Source organism: Carettochelys insculpta, chromosome 4 (genome assembly GCF_033958435.1).
Source record: "Carettochelys insculpta isolate YL-2023 chromosome 4, ASM3395843v1, whole genome shotgun sequence".
Taxonomy (NCBI): Eukaryota; Metazoa; Chordata; order Testudines; family Carettochelyidae; genus Carettochelys; species Carettochelys insculpta.
Window position 1 is genome coordinate 20,526,309 of NC_134140.1, and position 17,888 is coordinate 20,544,196.

At 42.4% G+C, this 17,888-nt stretch overlaps 1 protein-coding gene across 3 annotated transcripts in view; it reads left to right on the forward strand.

Annotated features, from left to right (window-relative positions):
• RGS12 (regulator of G protein signaling 12) overlaps positions 1 to 17,888 on the forward strand; it is a 154,524-nt gene that overhangs the window by 116,427 nt on the left and 20,209 nt on the right. For all 3 annotated transcript variants that reach the window (XM_074992405.1, XM_074992404.1, XM_074992403.1), the window contains exons 8-12: positions 142 to 321; positions 3,458 to 3,611; positions 6,274 to 6,350; positions 9,889 to 10,089; positions 13,962 to 14,035. In XM_074992405.1, coding sequence (XP_074848506.1) covers positions 142 to 321; positions 3,458 to 3,611; positions 6,274 to 6,350; positions 9,889 to 10,089; positions 13,962 to 14,035 — 686 coding nt within the window. The remainder of the gene's footprint in view (positions 1 to 141; positions 322 to 3,457; positions 3,612 to 6,273; positions 6,351 to 9,888; positions 10,090 to 13,961; positions 14,036 to 17,888) is intronic.

Genomic DNA, 17,888 nt, shown 5'->3' on the forward strand with positions numbered 1-17,888 from the left:
TTGACTTCAACAGAAGCAAGCATCACGTTTGCCTTTACCTTAATGCTGAGTTTTAAAAACATAGCACTTCAAAAATAGGCCTGTATACTTCATATGAGATTTAATTTGTATAACTATTATCCCACTGCACTTACATTTCAGATTTTTAACCTGATGAAGTTTGATAGCTATACTCGCTTTCTGAAATCCCCGCTTTACCAAGAATGTATCCTGTCTGAAGTAGAAGGTCGCCCTCTTCCTGATCCACAGCATGTTCCCAGCAGCCCTACATCTAAACACAGTGTCAGCTCAGAGCGGTCCCATATATCAACACCAAAAAAGGTGACTTTTGATTAAATTGTTACTTTTCTGACAATTAAGTTCTGAGCTATAGCTGAACTTCCCATCATGTCCCCAGATTTGTTGGAATATCAACAAAAATTTATAGAGGCTAATGAGTGTACATCTTTACTAGTGTTTACATAGTATTTAATTTCCAAGTTGTAATGGGCAAATTGCTTTATTTGTTGATAGATTGTTATTGGCTACTAACTTCCTTTTTCTATAATTTTATTTATGTATTGCCTAAATAAAACATTTGCTGTATAGATAATAAAATGAGGTAACTATACTTTATGTGCCAGTTCAGAAATTGATTTTGATTGACATCTATGTTAGAAAACTAGGTTCTGGTATTTTTGCCTGCAGCTAGCCAGTTAAAATTCGGCCAGCATTAGTGGTGAATGCTGGTACAATTGAGGGGTGCTTTCAATAACCTATGAGGTGTGAGCTGGTAATTTCAGTCATATTCCCAGCGGACCGTATCTTACATCACAAAACCCACCACTACTGGCTCAAAATACCATCCTTTCTGTACGTCCACCACAGAGGTCAAGGGTTAAATAACAATTCTGATCTTTAGATTTTCTTCAGTAGTGTCCAGCTTCTGATACGTAAGGATGACTGCTTTAAGAAAACTTCAAAACCAACAAGAAGTCCTGTGGCACCTTATAGACTAATGAGTAATTTGGAGCATACGCTTTCGTGGGCAAAGAAGTGGGTCTTTGCCCACGAATGCTCATGCTCCAAATTATCCGTTAGTCTGCAAGGTGCCACAGGAGTTCTTGTTGGTTTTGAAGATATAGACTAACTCGGCTACCTCTCTGATACTTGTCACCATGTTAAGAAAACTTGTATCTGAGGATATATTTGAACAGAAAACTACCTATGAACAATGTCCTGAAATTTTTAAACTGAAATGATTTAATTGTCCCTGTTGCTACAGGGAGGAAATAGGGACACTGAGTAGTAGTAGGTCTCAGCATAAGGAGATCAGAAGGTCCTTGTTTGGCTGTCTGGTGCAGTGAAGGAGGTACTGGAGGGAGCTTTGGCTGCTCCATTTTCTGTTCCCCTGACAAGTTGTAGGAGCCCGAGGGAAAGCATAATAGGCATTTGATTGTTTCTGTCTGAGCCTCATAATATGTGTATATTGCAGGTTTTTTCAGTGTTACTTATTTTGACGTTCTAATGTCTAAGCAAGTAATGTTGGATAATTGCATTCACACAGCCACAGCATTGCAAAATGGAGCACTCTTATTTACAGCCACAATTCACAGCCATGGCAAAGGAGCCTTCACTTGAGCCAATAATAGTTTTGTTCACACGCATTCCTTTTTGACCTTGAAATAGGGGGAGGGTCAGAAAAGTCATTTGTAGAACTGGAGTAATTATTCTGAGGGAAAAGCCCTCTTATCTCAAATTATCCTGAGAGGCTACTTGAACACTTGCTTTTTTTCTTTTCCCCAGAAAAAAGTTTTTTTTTTCCTTGGGTGGGGAGGAAACTGTAAACAAACCCTCAGAAAGCATGTAGCAAAATATGGCTGTTCTTCACCCTCTAACCCCAGCGAGGTGAAGGGAGAATGGGGAAGAAGGTAATAATCAAAATCTAATTACAGCTTCCTGATTGTCTGCTTCAGTACAGGCTGGAAAGTGTTCTAGACCTGCTCTAATTTGCACCTGCTGCAAATGGTCTCCTAATGCAGTATGCTAGCCAGCATGCTCCACCTATTCCTCCTTATGCCTGTCACATTGTTCTGCACCAGGACTTGTGGGATAATACATGTAAGAGTTCTCCTGCTTGTTTGGGGATTCTCTGTGGAATCCCCAGCTGTAGATTTGTAGGTGCTTCTGCTCTCTTTGTGCTGCCCAAACAGAGAAGCAAAGAGTTTGTCTCCAAATCTTCACTGTTGCCTTGTGATTTTTGAATTTGTATATCTGACTGTCAAAGTGAAAATGTAGTTGATTTAGAATATGATTTATGCATGTTGCTTAGGGTACTGTGGGAAATTTCTTTTCTGATGCAGCTGTTCCATGAAAAAAAGAGAGGACTTAAAATTAAACTGGTACTTTTCAGAAGCAATAATTCACACCTTCACCATACATGTAGTAGTAGTAGTAATAATAATAATAATAATTAATAAAGTCCTATCTGGAAAGCCAGAATTCCTGGCAGTGACTAGTTGTTTGTGTTGATAACTGATTCATTTACTCTTGGAATCTCCTGGCCTATTTCCTGCCAAATCCTTCTTATTAGTTTTACGTTTTTATTTTAAAATTTGTTTAGGTAAATAAAAATACCCGCCCCTCCAATCTTTGGAAGCTTTAAAAAAATTATACTTTCCTAGGAATCTTTTTTCATTCTTATTTCCAAAATCATTGATCACTGTTTTAAAATTTGAGCATTTTACCTTTACAACTAAGTAACATTATGACAGTATTCATTATTTAGTTATAACGGTATTTTTTTGACTTTTTTAAATTCAGCCACTGTATTTTTGGGGCATCCTCTATTTTATGAGTAGAGGTTTGTTTTTTAAAAGTAAGAATTTTAAAGAGTATTTTAATATGTAAAGATAAATGCTCATTAAAAGAACATGTGAATGGAACATTACAAAAACATTCTTGTGTTAATACTTTTCATTTACTATAATTTGTTATCCATTTAGTAAATGTTAAGCAAGACATTATCAGCTATCTGTATTTAAGTTTAGTTTATATCTCAAGACTGAGTAGATTGCTGCATACAGTATATGAGGCTCTAATAAAAATAAAGTAAATGGAAGCCCAAGTAATCCTTTAAAACTATTAGTTCTATAGCTATACTCCACAGACTTTCTGTTGTCTGTGGAGAGCTAATTAGTCATATTATGCTGGCATTTTTTTTTCTATCCAGCTGCAGATATGTGACACTTCCCCAATATAACTTCTCCATATAAGCAGTGTTTGGTGCTGCACAGGCATGTTATTAGATTACTGGTCACAGGGGAATTGATCAACATAATAATAAGGCAAAATGGCAATCAACAAGACTCTCTCTCTTTAGATGTACTCCACTTCGAGTGAGTTTGAGTGTCCATGCTTTAAACAATGTGTTTGCAAGAATGCTCTAGCTAATATTTTAACTGTGTTTTGATGGTAGTTAATTGGAAAATCAAAATCAGGAAGGTCCTTAAATGAAGAATCTGGAGAGGAAGATGCTGAGAAGAAAAAAAAAGGGACATTTTTCTCCTGGTCAAGAAGTAAGAGTGTAGGGAGGTCACAGAAAAAAAAAGAAAATGACGACTACCAAAATGGTGAGTTTTTCCAAATCCTGTGTTGCTGAAAGATTTCTTTAGCAATAGCCAGTAGATCCCACTGTTAACCCTCAGCAAGAAGTCCACACCTCTTTACCAGACATGACCTAGAGCAGTGTTTCAATTATATCCTGAGCTTTGACAGAGGTAAATGGTCGAGTGATGCACCACAATAGCCAGAGCATGGCAATGGTGAAGACTTATATAGCAACAGTCATGGAAATAGGTAGAGATCTACAGAAAAAAAGTCTGGGAAATGATAAATTGTCATGATTATAGGCTTTTTATTTTGGTGTTGTGGACCAATGGGATCTTAAATCAGCTCTTTAAAAGGTGCTTTCACCAATTTCCAAAAAGGGTTTCTTCTGTCCATCCTGCTGTGCTTTCACTACAAGCTGACTCTCATCCTCATTTACATTCATATTCTGTTTTGGCCATCATGAAGGAGTCAAACAGCTAGTTATGTGAACAAAGCCATATGTATAGCTATACCCAAGATCCTTAAGCAGGTGCTTATGGTGCTACATTTGTGCTCCTTTTGCTTCCCTTCATGACTAAATCATGCAGATGAAGACTTAGTCTTTCTCACATCTCAGAACACACAGAATGTCATTTTACACTCAGGTCTGTAGCAGACTAGAAGACTTTGGTGGTGCAGATAAGTATAGATGAGGCTGTAGCTGAGAAAAGAAATTTTTGCAAGCTGCTGATTTTCACTCTGTCTAGTAAGTTGGAACAGCAGCAGGAAATCTTATTGAATCAGAGTGGTGAGTGCTTTTTTGTAGAAATTCAGTTTACAGATAGGGAAATTACCTCTCCCTAAAAAATGAAACAAGAAAATCCCAAAAGGAGGCACAGAGGAACAATTTAGGGGGGAGAATGAATTCCACAGGCATAGAGTGTTATTAAAACACAATGTAGTTTGTAGAGACAAGTTTGTGTAGCTTGTTTATTCAGCTGCTAATCAGTTAGTAGTTTTTGTTGAGAAAATTGTAGGTCTTGTGTGAGGACAATTTTGACGCCTCTTCTGGTTGCATGTCTCTGTGTTATCCTGTGGTGGACCCTCTTTTAGTGGTTCTCAGGCAGATTCTCTAACCCATTCTGGGGTTCTGTCTTTAAGTGATCTCAGCGCTGGTGGGGGGCTGTATCCCCAGGACTTCCCCTTGGAGACACTATTCTCCTGTGGCTTACCCTAGGCTCAGTCTTCACCAAGTCCCTGCAGCCAGCCAGGAGCTCCCTAAATGCTCCCCAGTACCTGCTGGCAAATTGTCCTCAGCTCAGTCCAAGCAGCCATATAGGAGCCTCTCGCTCCCCTGGTCCTTGCCCTGACTTAGCTGTAGTTGTGCTGTGGTTCCTTCAGGCAGTTGGGCGAGCTATTCTTTTCCAGTTCCAACTCAGACTAAAAACTCTTACCAACTCTTCTTTGCTCTGTTCTTCCACTCCTTTTTACGTGACCCTTTTGGGCCCTGATTTGTCATCTCCCATGCAGCCACTTCGCCCTGCTTGGAGGACCTTTTCTCTGCTGCTCCCGTCTGGAAGTCTCCAGCACAGGGCCTCTGGGCTCAGTCCAGCCCTTTATAGCAACACTGTACTATTTTTAGATGGGGTCTAGACTAATTGCACTGTGTTTCTATTTCTATTAGTGACAATATTTGCATCTCTTAGTTTACAGAATTGAACAGCCCTGAATTTTAGCAACTTCAGAGGCTTGCACAAAGCAATTAACAGGGAGTTTTAAAAAAATTACAAAAATAAAAGTACATATTCTGAAAGCCACTGTAGCAGTCAGCTAATCCTGGGCTGCATGTTTACTGCTGTTTCTTCTTCACCATTGTCTGCCTATGATACATCCTGAAAAAGCCGTGTAAGCTGTCAAATTGATGTCAGAAGGGCCACATGCAAAAATGAGTGCTTTCAGAATCAGATAAAGGTTGAACCTCTGTAATCGAGAACTCTCTTGTCTGGCAACATCCATAATCCAGTATGATTTTGGTTAGCTGGATGACTACTTATCATAGGTGTGGCCAGGTTTCCCGTGGTCCCATAAAGTTTGTTTCCAACCACTAGTCCTGACTCTTAGTTTTATGTGCTGTTTTTCAGCTCTAATTTACCCATAAATGTCTTCAAATAGCTCAGTAAGCAGTGGAAGTGTTAGCAATGTGCTAGAAAATACTGACCTCCCATGGTCCAGCAAATTCTCTTGTATGACATCAGTCAGGTCCCAAGGGTGCTGGACAAGAGAGGTTCAACCTGTACTGAGATTACAGACCTAAATTTTAATAAGTGATAAGGGATTAGGTTACCAGTGTTCGGTTGTCCAGTTTGAGAAACCTTCAAAGAATGTGATTTTCAGGGATTTGGTACTTACCTTGAAGGCACTGTAAATGAGTAGTCACTTTTTCAAATGTGGGCAAGCAGTTCTAGAACAGGAGTCTTGTCTTTGCACTTGGTTTCAAAAAGCCACAAATATCTATAGTGTTACATAAGCAATAAGTAATTACATTTAAAAGATGTGTAAATGTTCAGAAGGTGAAGATAGTACAAGGATTTGGACTTTTCTTTCCCAGATCAGAAAATGAATATTATAGTCAGATGATTTGAGGTCTTAATGAATAGTAAAAGCAAACATTTCTAATTATCACTCTGCTTTTCCTGCTCACAGACTCTATGCAAACCAATGGACTGTTTTGCAGGCGTGAATCACAAGGCTCCATGTCATCAACTGCAAGTCTTGAACTGGTAAGGCCCTGGTCCTTAGAATCAAATAGTATGAGAGCAGTAAAAATTAATTGTAATGATTGTTACCTAGTGTGACAGAGTCGGGCCAGAGGGCTACAAGAGAGTAGTTGAAGGGAAATATATTAGCCCCACATTAACTAGGTCCCTGTTCCCAAGGTAAAGTAATAGAGACTCATCTAGAACTAACAGGATCTTGCCAGAATCAATCAGGGCAAACAAGCCAATGAAAGCATCCAGAGCCAATTAAGAGGTTTCCAGAGTCAAGTGAGTCAAGTTAATCAAAACATCTGGGGCCAATTAAGAACCAGCTGAGACTGGTTAAAAAAGACTCCTCTTCTGCTAGCTCAGTGTATGGAAGGAGCTTAAGAGAGAAGTTGCTGGGGAGGATCTGTGAGGAGCAAGCCCAAGCAGGCCCTAGAAAGAAGAACCCATGGCTAAAAGGTGCCAGGGGGAAGTGGGTCAGGGAAACATAGTTGTCACATGGCTGTAATTGGAGATATTTGCAAGCAGCTGCTTTCATAGGGCCTGTGGGCTGGAACTTGGAGAGGAGGACAGGCCTGGGCAGTGGACCCTCTAATTTTTCCCATCCGTTGTCAGAAATTTATGTGTGTGCACCAAACCATGTGTGGCTGTGCACCACCAATAGCAACACAGGTTTTTAGCTGTGGGCTCTGTGCTATTCAGCCGAGAGGCATTTGAATCTCTCCTTGGTGGCTGCCCAACCACTCTGCTTACAGGGAACACTGGTCCTGGGATCTGCCCACCAACTTCTCCCCATTTAAAAATGGGAAAAGGATGAGCTTTGGTAGAGGGTTTTGTCCTACTCTGTGCCACTTGACTTGGAGGGCCACAGAGACTATGGAATCTAGTTCCCCTTCTTTCCCCAGTGCTGGCCAGCGATGAGAGTAGCTCAACAAACAACAAGCTGGTGCCCTAAAGAAAGTACCTGAACTGAGGGTTGCTGTGAGCTTCTGAGGCAAGCAATCCATGTAAAAGTTCAGGACCCACCAAGGTTGAAGAAGAGCTTTGTCACACTAGGAAATCCAATAATATCCCCGTTTTTCTGCTATGGTATAAAAATGCCTATATGTATTTGAATGAAAAATGCATTTTCTTTTTTAGACTGAACTTTTAAAAACTATTTATAGCGATAGTCCTTTTTGTAATAAAAAGGGTCTGATTGTTTAAGACTGTTATCAGATGAATAGTTAAATTATTTTTAGAGGACATTGTGATAGTGCTACTTGTGATTTTAAACTTTCTTGGTTGTAATCTAAGTATAAATATCTCTTATGCATTTCATATACATGTTTTTTTAAATTGTCCTGCTATCCTCAAGCTATCCTGTCTCTTAGCTACTCCAACTTTCCTGTTCCTTTGGATGTTATAATAAATGTTTGCATTTCGAAGGAGTCTTTGAATCCAAGGATGTTAAAGCTTTTTACAAACTGACCCACCTAGCCTCCCAGTTACTATAGCTCTTAAACTCCACCGTGAACACCTGCCTTCTAAATTGCACTTTGGGCTGTCTTCCAATTGACCATGGCCGTGTCTACACTAGCCCAAAACTTCAAAATGGCCACGCAAATGGCCATTTCAAAGTTTACTAATGAAGCACTGAAATACATATTCAGCGCCTCATTAGAATGCCGGCAGCTGCGGCACTTCGAAATTGACGTGACTCGCCACCGCGCGGCTGGTCCAGGTGGGGCTCCTTTTCAGAAGGACCCCACCAACTTCGAAATCCCCTTATTCCTAACAGCAGATAGGAATAAGGGGATTTTGAAGTTGCTAGGTCTTTTCGAAAGGGAGCCCCGTCTGGACAAGCCACGTGGCGGTGAGCCACGTCAATTTTGAAGTGCCGCAGCTGCCGGCATTCTAATGAGGCGCTGCATATGTATTTCAGCGCTTCATTAGTAAACTTCGAAATGGCTATTTGCATGGCCATTTTGAATTTTGGGCTAGTGTAGACGTAGCCCATGTGTGAGGATGAGCTCACGTCCTTAATGAATGAGCTCTCTCCAGCCCCAAATTGAGGTTCTCTCCTCCCTCTTCTCCTGATCACTATGGCTTAACTCTGTTCCCAGTATTTGAAGGATAAACAAGTGAAACATACCACTGCAGTATTTGCAAGTCACACACTGCAATACATGCTCATGTGTGTAGAAACAAGGAGACAATAAACAGTGTAGTTCTACCTTTTCAGTCCTATCTGAATGAAATGCACTAAGTAATCAATATAAATGATTAAAAGTAAACTCTGAACGGAGCACTACCACCAGCAGAACAGAAGCAAGGATGGGAATACTGTGACCCTCTTTGATAGCCTTACAACTGCTCCATGACCTCTGCTTCAGTCAATACCCCAACAGTTGTTATAGTGTGAAATTTCAGATTTAAATTTTTAAAACCATGACATGTAAGATTTTAAAATTCCAGTGATCTTAAAATTTACCACATTGAACTGTGTTCCCTCTAAGATAAGCGCTTGGGCTGCCACCCAGCTGATTACCAGAGGTGATTCCTATTTCAGACATCCTTGCTCTGCTTGCTCGCTAGCTTGTATTTATTGGGGCCACTGCTTCAGCTCCCCTTGATGTGTGGATGTTCTGCAAATTCCTTGTGTGCTATTCCTTTATATGCACACGGGGATTGATACGTTTTGTACGAAATCATCCCAGAAGTTTCTGATGGGGAGAAGGGAGCTGTTTAAAGTTCAGTTCTATTAGAAAAGTGTCTGCAAATATGGCATTGTATGGTTTCATGTCAATTATCAACTTCAACTTCTGTTGGTTGGGTTTCTGTGAAACACCCAGCCTGAATATAATGCTGACCTAGAGGGAACTTCAGGGAAGGCAGAATGGTGCTATCCCTTGATTTCCTCTAGGCTGACTACTCCCTTGGGGGTGGCTCTACCTGAAATGCAGTTTGGTGTAATTTGTAGCCTATTGCCACCTCTCTGAGTGAACCTAGCCCATAGTCATTCAGATTCATTTTTCTGTGATGCATTTATACTTCTAGGACATTGGTGGATGTGTATAATAACATAGCAGAAAAATTTTGGGAAAATTGATTTTTTTTCTGAGCATCAGTCATTTCATATATAGATTCAACATATATCTGTAGTAGTGTCTCTGAGGAAATCAATGGAACATTCCATATGTAGGTAGGTAGTTAACGTTGACAGTTATTTATTTGTAATTTAAGAAACTTTATACTTTTCATGTATTTTCACAAGAAGTACTTCTACTCTACAGGTCAAAGTATTGAAGTTTTGTGACACATTTTATTTGGAAAACAAAACACTATCCAAGAAGTCAGCTGTTTGTAACGTGTGGTTACATTTGTGAAGTTTGATTTGTGGAAGTGTCTTTGTCTTAAGTTTAAATGTTTCTAAAACATTTTCTGGTAGTTGAAATATTTTGAAGGAAAGGTAAACTTCAAACATTATTAAATTGTGTTCCCTTGTTTAATCTGGTTTGTTGAAATGTAATATTATGTGCTTATTCCTAACTTTTTCATTTTTGTTTCTGACAAGTCGGAGGCCTCTCGGGTATCCACATCTGTACCTGATAAAGAGAAATCCTCAAAATACTGCAGTATAAACTTTCCAGATGGCTCATCCTGCAAAATGGCTGTTAAATCAGGATTCTCAGTCAAAGAGATGTTATCTGGGCTCTGTGAGAAACATGGCATTAACATAGCAGCAGTAGACCTTTTTTTAGCTGGAGGCGACAAGGTACCGTATATTCCTATACTTCAAAATAAATAGATAAAATAAAGTAAAATAAAAAAAATCAGACTTACTCGTCAGTTTACTAATATGCGATTATTGACTATTGAGGGGAATATTCTACCTCCTTGTATTCAAACTTCACATTGAAAAGAAGTAGATTTTACATATGAAAGCTCATGACTTAATGTATTAGTTTCTAAGATGCCACATGATTGCTTGTTATTTGTAAGGATTTGTGTGTTGCTCAGTGGAATACTATGTCCATTTCTCATACTACATGTTAAAAAGGATACAGGAAGGTCTCAGAGTACAGGAATCCAGAGTATGCGACCCCGCTCTTACACAGTTGACTCCCAGATCATACAGTAAGCCCTTGCTTTAGGCAGCTTCGTGTTTGTTCGCACAGTGCAAAGCAACTGGGCTCTCAGCCTGCCTAGCTCTCTGCAGTGGTAGGCAGCTAGGCAGGCTGAGAGCCCCTTCCGTCTGCTTCCCAGAGCATTGCTAGGCACTGCTCTGGGAAGGTAGGGGAAGGCTTTTAGCTTGCCTAGCTGCCTGCCCTTGCGGGCAGATGGGCAGGCTAAAACCCCCTTTCCCATGCTTCACCTAGTGATGCCGCTTGACAGCTGTGCCGATTCACCTCCGTGAATCCCCCCTGCTGGCTCAACCCCCACAACTCCCCTGCCTCAGCTCACCGCTGCCCCCATGCACACAGAGCTCCAACTCCCAGCCCCCAGCATGCTGCGTGGGGCTCCAGTCCCACCCCACTAAACCACCCCACCCTGGTGCACCCCCGCATTCAACCCTCCTGCCAGGCTCAGCCCTTCCCCCCCTCCACGGTCCCAGCTCACATCCCCTCCGACTCGGGGCTCTGGCTGTCAGGCACCAGTGGCGTGCTCAGGGGTCTAACCCCCCTGCCAGTTCAACCCACCCCCACCCCAGTTCACCCTGTTCAATGCCCCCCAACCTCCACAGCCTCAGATCACATGCGCACACACACAACCCCAGCACATGGGGCTCTGGCTTCAACCTGTGTGCAGGGCTCCCAACCCCCATCATGCATGTGTGCGGGGCTTCAGCTCCAATCCCCCTACCCACCACTGCCATGGGCTGGGCTCAACCCCTGCCCAAACTCCCTGCTGCCCAGGTCCAACCCCCTGCACACCTGGCTCAGCTGCATCCTCCCTCCTTCCCCTGCAGCCCTAATCCACCCCAGGCTTAACCCTCCTGCCCCATCCCAGGGCGCAAACCCACCCCCCAAGCCATTCCTGACTTATGCGAAATTCAAGGTACGCGAGAGTTGCATGGAACGCAACCCTCGCCCACCGTGAGAGATTCCTGAACTGAAAAATTGGACATAGTTCAGAAGAGAGATACAAGATTTGAGGTCTAAAAACATGCCCTGGCAGGAGAAGCTTAAGAATTCCAGTCTGTTTAGTTTATCTGAGAGAAGTTTCAACAGTAACTTGATATCAGCCTACTGTATCTATGGAGAGAGGAGATTTTTTTTTAATAGACAGCTCTTTAATATGACAGAAAAGGGCATAAAAAGATCCAGTGATTGGAAACTGAAGCTAGACAAATTGAGATCAGAAATAAGGTGCACTTTCAACAGTTAGGGTATTTTAACCATTAGAAAAATTTATCAAGTGAGGTGATGGATTCTCCTTAATTTGAAATCATGTGCAGTGGGTGAACCCACATCTGGGGAAGGCAAGCCTACAGCCCTGCCCCTTCTGCAGTGTCCCTCCCCATGGAGCCGAGTCCACCCTCCACTGCAGTGGCCTACCCCAGGCAAGTGCCTCCAAACCCCACAACAGGCTGCGCAACTCCTGCCTTCTGAACCCTAAAGTGCTCCAGGGCTGGGAAGAGCAGACTGTATTGCCAGACCCAGCCTGAGGCTACCTTTCTCCCATCCAGCTATCAGTCCCAGTTCCAGGCCAAAAGCAGCCTGCTGCATGTGAGTAGGAATAGGTTGGTGGGGGGGGGAGGAGGGGGACACCTGTATTTTTGGTAAGGCAGTGCCTTCATTAGCTGCTGACCATTTTTGATGTCTTTAAATCAAAACTAAATATCTTTGCAAAAGAGATGCCATGTTTTAAAAAAAGTTATGAGCTTGATTCAGACTTTGTCTTGTGTTGTGCAGGAGGTAAGATAGTCATAATGGTCCTTTCTAGATTTAAAAGTTGTGATTATAATCCTAATTTACTTGTCTTCTTTCTAAAATAACCTATTCTTTTAAATCTTTCAGTCAGAATTATCCTATTTTCTGATGTATCAATCTGTTTGTTTAGCCTCTTATGTTTACATAGACAGATCATGTATGTGTAAGCCTTCTATTAATGTCAGGTGCCTGCCAGAAGGGCAGGGTTCAGTTTCCAGGGGTTTTCCCTCAGTGATGCAACCAAGCGGCTCAAGCCCCCACCCAATAAGCTGGGACAATCTCATCCCATGTGCTGGGTGTCTGTAAGGCAGTTCTTCCCCTCTTGCAAGCACAGAGTCTGAGATAGAAACAGCTTGTTTAATAACAGTAGTGTAACCTAAATTTACGCAGTGACACATGCAATAAATCTAAGCAAAGGAGAGAGAAACCCCATTAACAAGGTACCGTCCTGAGACTCTGTAGTATGAAGTCTCTGGTTGAGAGCTCTGTGCCCTCACCCCCTACACACTTATAGGGTGTACCTCTCATGGTGCAGTCCAAGACCCAGAGTCCACAGATTCCTCACTATGGAGGTGCTAGCTGTCCACTTGTCTGCAGAATGCTGCTGTCTGGCTTCTGCTGGCCGCTTGTCTGCAGCTTCCCACCGGCTGCCTTCTGCTGGCCACTTGTCTGCAGCTTCCTGCCAGCTGTCTCCTGGTGGCTGCTTGTTCACAGCTTCCTGCCGGTTGCCACCTGTCCTCAGCACCCCACCGGCTGCCTCATGCTGGCTGCTTGTCCACAGCTTCCCACTAGCTGCTTCCTGTATGCCATGATGTGGGTTTGGCTTGAGGCAAAACCCTGTGATTTCAACTCTGTGGCCTCAGCTGCCACCCTGTGATTTCAGCTCTCAGTGATTTCGCTCTCACTCTGTGTCCACCAAAGCAGAGTTTCACAAAAAGATACAAACTCTAGTATCCAGTTCTATCTTTGAATAGTGCGGAGAAGGGCTAGTCAAACCAGGCTTATAGCTATATGGCCGAGGCTCAGGCAGGGCCAAGGCACTCAGCCAGCTGGTTCAGCCAGTAAACCTACCCCCTTGCTACTTCACAATGCTTTAAATGGGGGAGCCCTGTGCAATCCATATCTTATACAGCAGTGATTACTGCCCTGTACCCCCACAACAACTTCAAGCATTGGTGAGACTTTACAATTCTTGTACTGAGTGTTAGCATAAATTGTGATTTTACAGCAACGTGTTTACAATAGACAAAATCCTGTTGCTTCCTTGCTACCCATCAGGCTTTGTTTACAAGATATTACTTATGCACACCTTTGAATTTTCATGCAAATGATCTCTAAAAGACACATTCCTCCCATTCTTCAGCAGCATTGAGTTCCAGCTGGCACATTCTTTACATCTGAAATGTTGAGAGCTCTCAATACCCATTTACTTTAGTGGGAGTGGGGACTTGCTAAGCACTGCACAGGATTGGGCCCTGGAATTTTTGAAACTAACCAGAGAAATAGCAAAACTAATCATGTTGCTTGCTGTAAATTAATACAATAATAGCTATGCACCCAAAGCTTAATAATGGTTCTTTCTTCCTGGTCTAATTTTAAAGTTGCTTTTTTTGTTCTGCACAGCTGTTACATATTGTTAAAGGATACATACCAAGTGACATGTTCCCAATTTAACATATTTTCTGTTCTTTTGTTCCAACCATATGCTCTATAGCCACTTGTATTACACCAAGACAGTAGCATCTTGGATTCTCGGGACCTACGTTTAGAAAAACGTACTTTATTTCGGTAAGAGTCAAAATAAAACCATTTTGTGAAATTTTCAATTCCAGCTAATTTAAATGGGCAAGAATTCATTCTCAGTTATATTTGTGCAATAAAATAGGAGTGAGTGTAAGTTTTATTTTGGTGTGCGATATCTATTTCCCTATCAGTAAAATGTCCATGTCAGATTGCTCGGATTGGCCCATGAACATGAGTGCCAACCTCAGAATCAGCTGTTACGAATCACAGTAAACTGTATACTTGAGCAGAATGAATGTTGTTTGTGCACCAGTGTGGAAGTTGTGTGTAATATATCACCTTCATATTGGGGCATATAGCAAAATTGATATGGTAGAGAAGGAGGCAAGGGGTCCTAGGGTGAATTCAATGTGTGGGCTCTTGGGTGGGTCTGAAGTGCTCAAGGCTGGGACAGAGGATTGGGGTGCAATGATTTTGTCTGGGGTGGGGCTAGGGATGAGAGGATTGGGGTGCAGATGGGGACTCCAGGCTGGGGCCAAGAGGTTTGGAATACCCAAATTAGATAAAATACATGATTCCAGAGAATAAAAACAAATAAAGAATGTATAAAGGTCTAATATAAACCAAGGAGGGCAAACAAATTCAGTTAGCTATATGTAGGCAGCTGAACAAATGGCCTCAGTCTTCTTTGAGTAATGTCCCTACAGGTGTTCCATTAGAGGTATGCTTTCATCCATGGTCTGATTGAGAACTTTGATAGCAATATTGGACTTGCTCATACTCTGTTTCTCTTTGTGTTGTGTCTTGAGGCTAGTGAGCACATGGAGGCTAATCTCAGTTCCTTCTCAGCCACTTCTCAACTATCATTGTACGCTCACGCATTCACTCTGGTACAAGACTGTTACCAATACTGAGTCCCTCTCTTCAGCTTCTCATTGAACTCAAGACTGTTTTTCAAAGTTCTGTGGTCATGTATATTCACAAGGAATACTGATTTACCTATACCTGGAGGATTGTCTCCTGAGAGCCCAGTCTCCCCAGGATGTTCACCAATTCATTGACACACTGAAACACTTGTTCATAAAACTGTGGGTTCACATATCAACCCAGCTACATATCGACAACCAGAAGTTAACTGTCACTATAGTGCAACATCTGGAATTCATTGGGGCCCACCATGATGCTTTACAGGCCAAAGCCCTTCTACCTCAACATAGGTTCCTATCCTTGGTTTCACTCATAGACACTATCCAGTGCAGCCAACAAAGAAATTTTAGTTTATAGACTAAACAAAGGCAGGATGAAATACCCGCCAGAATCAGAAAGTCCTTAGACCAGTGGAAGGACACAAAGCAGGTGTGCAAAGGGATCCCCTTTTTGCAGATGTCACCATCATTGCTGCTTACACTAACACATCCCTCACAGGTGGGAAATGCATTACATGCATTTAAATAAAATCAAAAAAGCGGTCAAAGAGGACTTTAACAAAATAATTTATTAGGTGATGAGCTTTCGTGGGACAGACCCACTTCTTCAGATCTTAGCCATACCAGAGCATGTGTTGTGGTATGGCTATGATCTGAAGAAGTGGGTCTGCCCCACAACAGCTCATCACCTAATAAATTATTTTGTTAAAGTGCTCTTTGACTGCTTTTTTTGTTTTGATAGAATATAGACTAACATGACTATCTCTCTGTCACTATGCACTTAAATGGCTTCACGTTGCAAGCAAATGATTGGCTGCAGAAATAATCTTTCACAACAGTCTCCTCAAGTTGCTGATTTCCATCTGCTGATTGCACGATCACACACACTGATCCTAACAAACAACGTAGCCTGCATGTGCTACATCAGTTGACATGGTGTGGGCTAGGTACCCATGGATGCATGGAGGAAATGAGATTATCAATTTGCTATATCTCCCACAACATTACTCTGCCCACGGTTTGCCTCTCAGGAACATAGCAGACAATCTCAGTTGTAAATTCCCACACAAGTGAACAATGGGGAACACAGTTTACAGACCTCTTTGCCACTTACCAGAGCATGAAATATCCATGATATTGCTCCAGGGCAGGGATGGGTCATTGTTGTCTGGGCAATACTCTTTTCCTCGCATGGGACAAGGACCTTCTTTATGCCTTTCCTCCATTTCCCTCTATTGCTGAAGTTCCCACTGAAAGTAAACACAGACTTGGTATCTTCACTTAGCATATCTTGTGAAATGCACACTGCTTTCCCTCCCAACCATTTCACACCTCCTATCATGTGACAGAGGATGTACCCAGCATCCAAACTTGGGGATTCTTCACCTCAAATTATGTCTCCTGTTTGGTTCCAACACCTAGGCTATGTCTACACGTGCACGCTACATCGAAATACTCTATTTCGATGAATAACGTATACACGTCCTCCAGGGCTGGCAACGTCGACGTTCAACTTCGACGTTGGGCAGCACCACATCGAAATAGGCGCTGCGAGGGAACGTCTACACACCAAAGTAGCACACATTGAAATAAGGGTGCCAGGAACAGCTGCAGACAGGGTCACAGGGTGGACTCAACAGCAAGCCGCTCCCTTAAAGGGCCCCTCCCAGACACAGTTGCACTAAACAACACAAGATCCACAGAGCCGACAACTGGTTGCAGACCTTGTGCATGCAGCATGGATCCCCAGCCGCAGCAGCAGCAGCCAGAAGCCCTGGGCTAACGGCTGCTGCACAGGATGACCATAGAGCCCCGCAGGGGCTGGAGAGAGACCATCTCTCAACCCCTCAGCTGATGGCTGCCATGGCAGACCCCGCTATTTTGATGTTGCGGGACGCGGATTGTCTATATGTGCCCTACTTCGACGTGCAACTTCGAAGTAGGGCGCTATTCCCTTCCCCTCATGGCATTAGCGACTTCGACGTCTCGCCACCTAACGTCGATTTCAACTTCGAAATAGCGCCCAACATGTGTAGCCGTGACAGGTGCTATTTCGAAGTTGGCGCCGCTACTTGGAAGTAGCGTGCACGTGTAGACGCGGGTCTAGAGAGCACCTGTTCAAGTGAAGTTCAAGAGATTCTATTTCACTGTAGGAACTCCACATAACTAACATACTTACAGAAATGGTTCAGGTTTCTGATTTCATACAGATCTCTCCAATATCCATGACTCTTTCACATTCTAGATTATTCTCCAATCCTTAAAAATTCAGAATTATCCCTAATCCCTTTTGTGTTCATTTAGCAGCAAAAATAGCCTTTGACCAACCTATAACGGAGAGCTATCACGCCCAATTGCAAAAAGGTTACTCAAAGGTATAATAACCTCTTCCCTCAGCGTTGAGCTCCTATCCCTTTTGTGGGACTTAAAAGTAGTACTGAAAGGGGTAGTAAGGTTTCCTTTTGAACCCATGACCACATGTTCACAGTGTACACATTAGTGAAAATGGCCTTCTCGGTGGTGATTACTTCAGCCAGAAAAACAGGAGAGATAGCAGCCCTGATGGCACTTTCTGCCTACGTGGTATTTTGTTTGGACAAGACTATTCTCAGGCCATGTCCAAAATTCACACCTAAGGTAATTTTTTCGTTTCATGGGAATCAGTTGATTCACTTTGAAATCTTCTCCTGAGCCCCACCAAGACCATAAGGAATTTAGACTTCATACCTTAGATGTCAGGAGAGCTCTGGTCATCTACCTTGAGTAGAAGTACTTTCTTTTGTTCATTTTAAACCTACTGCCTGTTAATATCATTGGGTGACCCCTTGTTCTTGTGTGAGGTGAAGCAGTAAATAATGCTTACTTATTCACTTTTTCCACACCATTCATGATTTTTGTTGACCTCTATCGTATTCTAGTCTTCTCTCTTCCAAACTGAAAAGACCATAATTCTTTAAAATTCTACTCATATG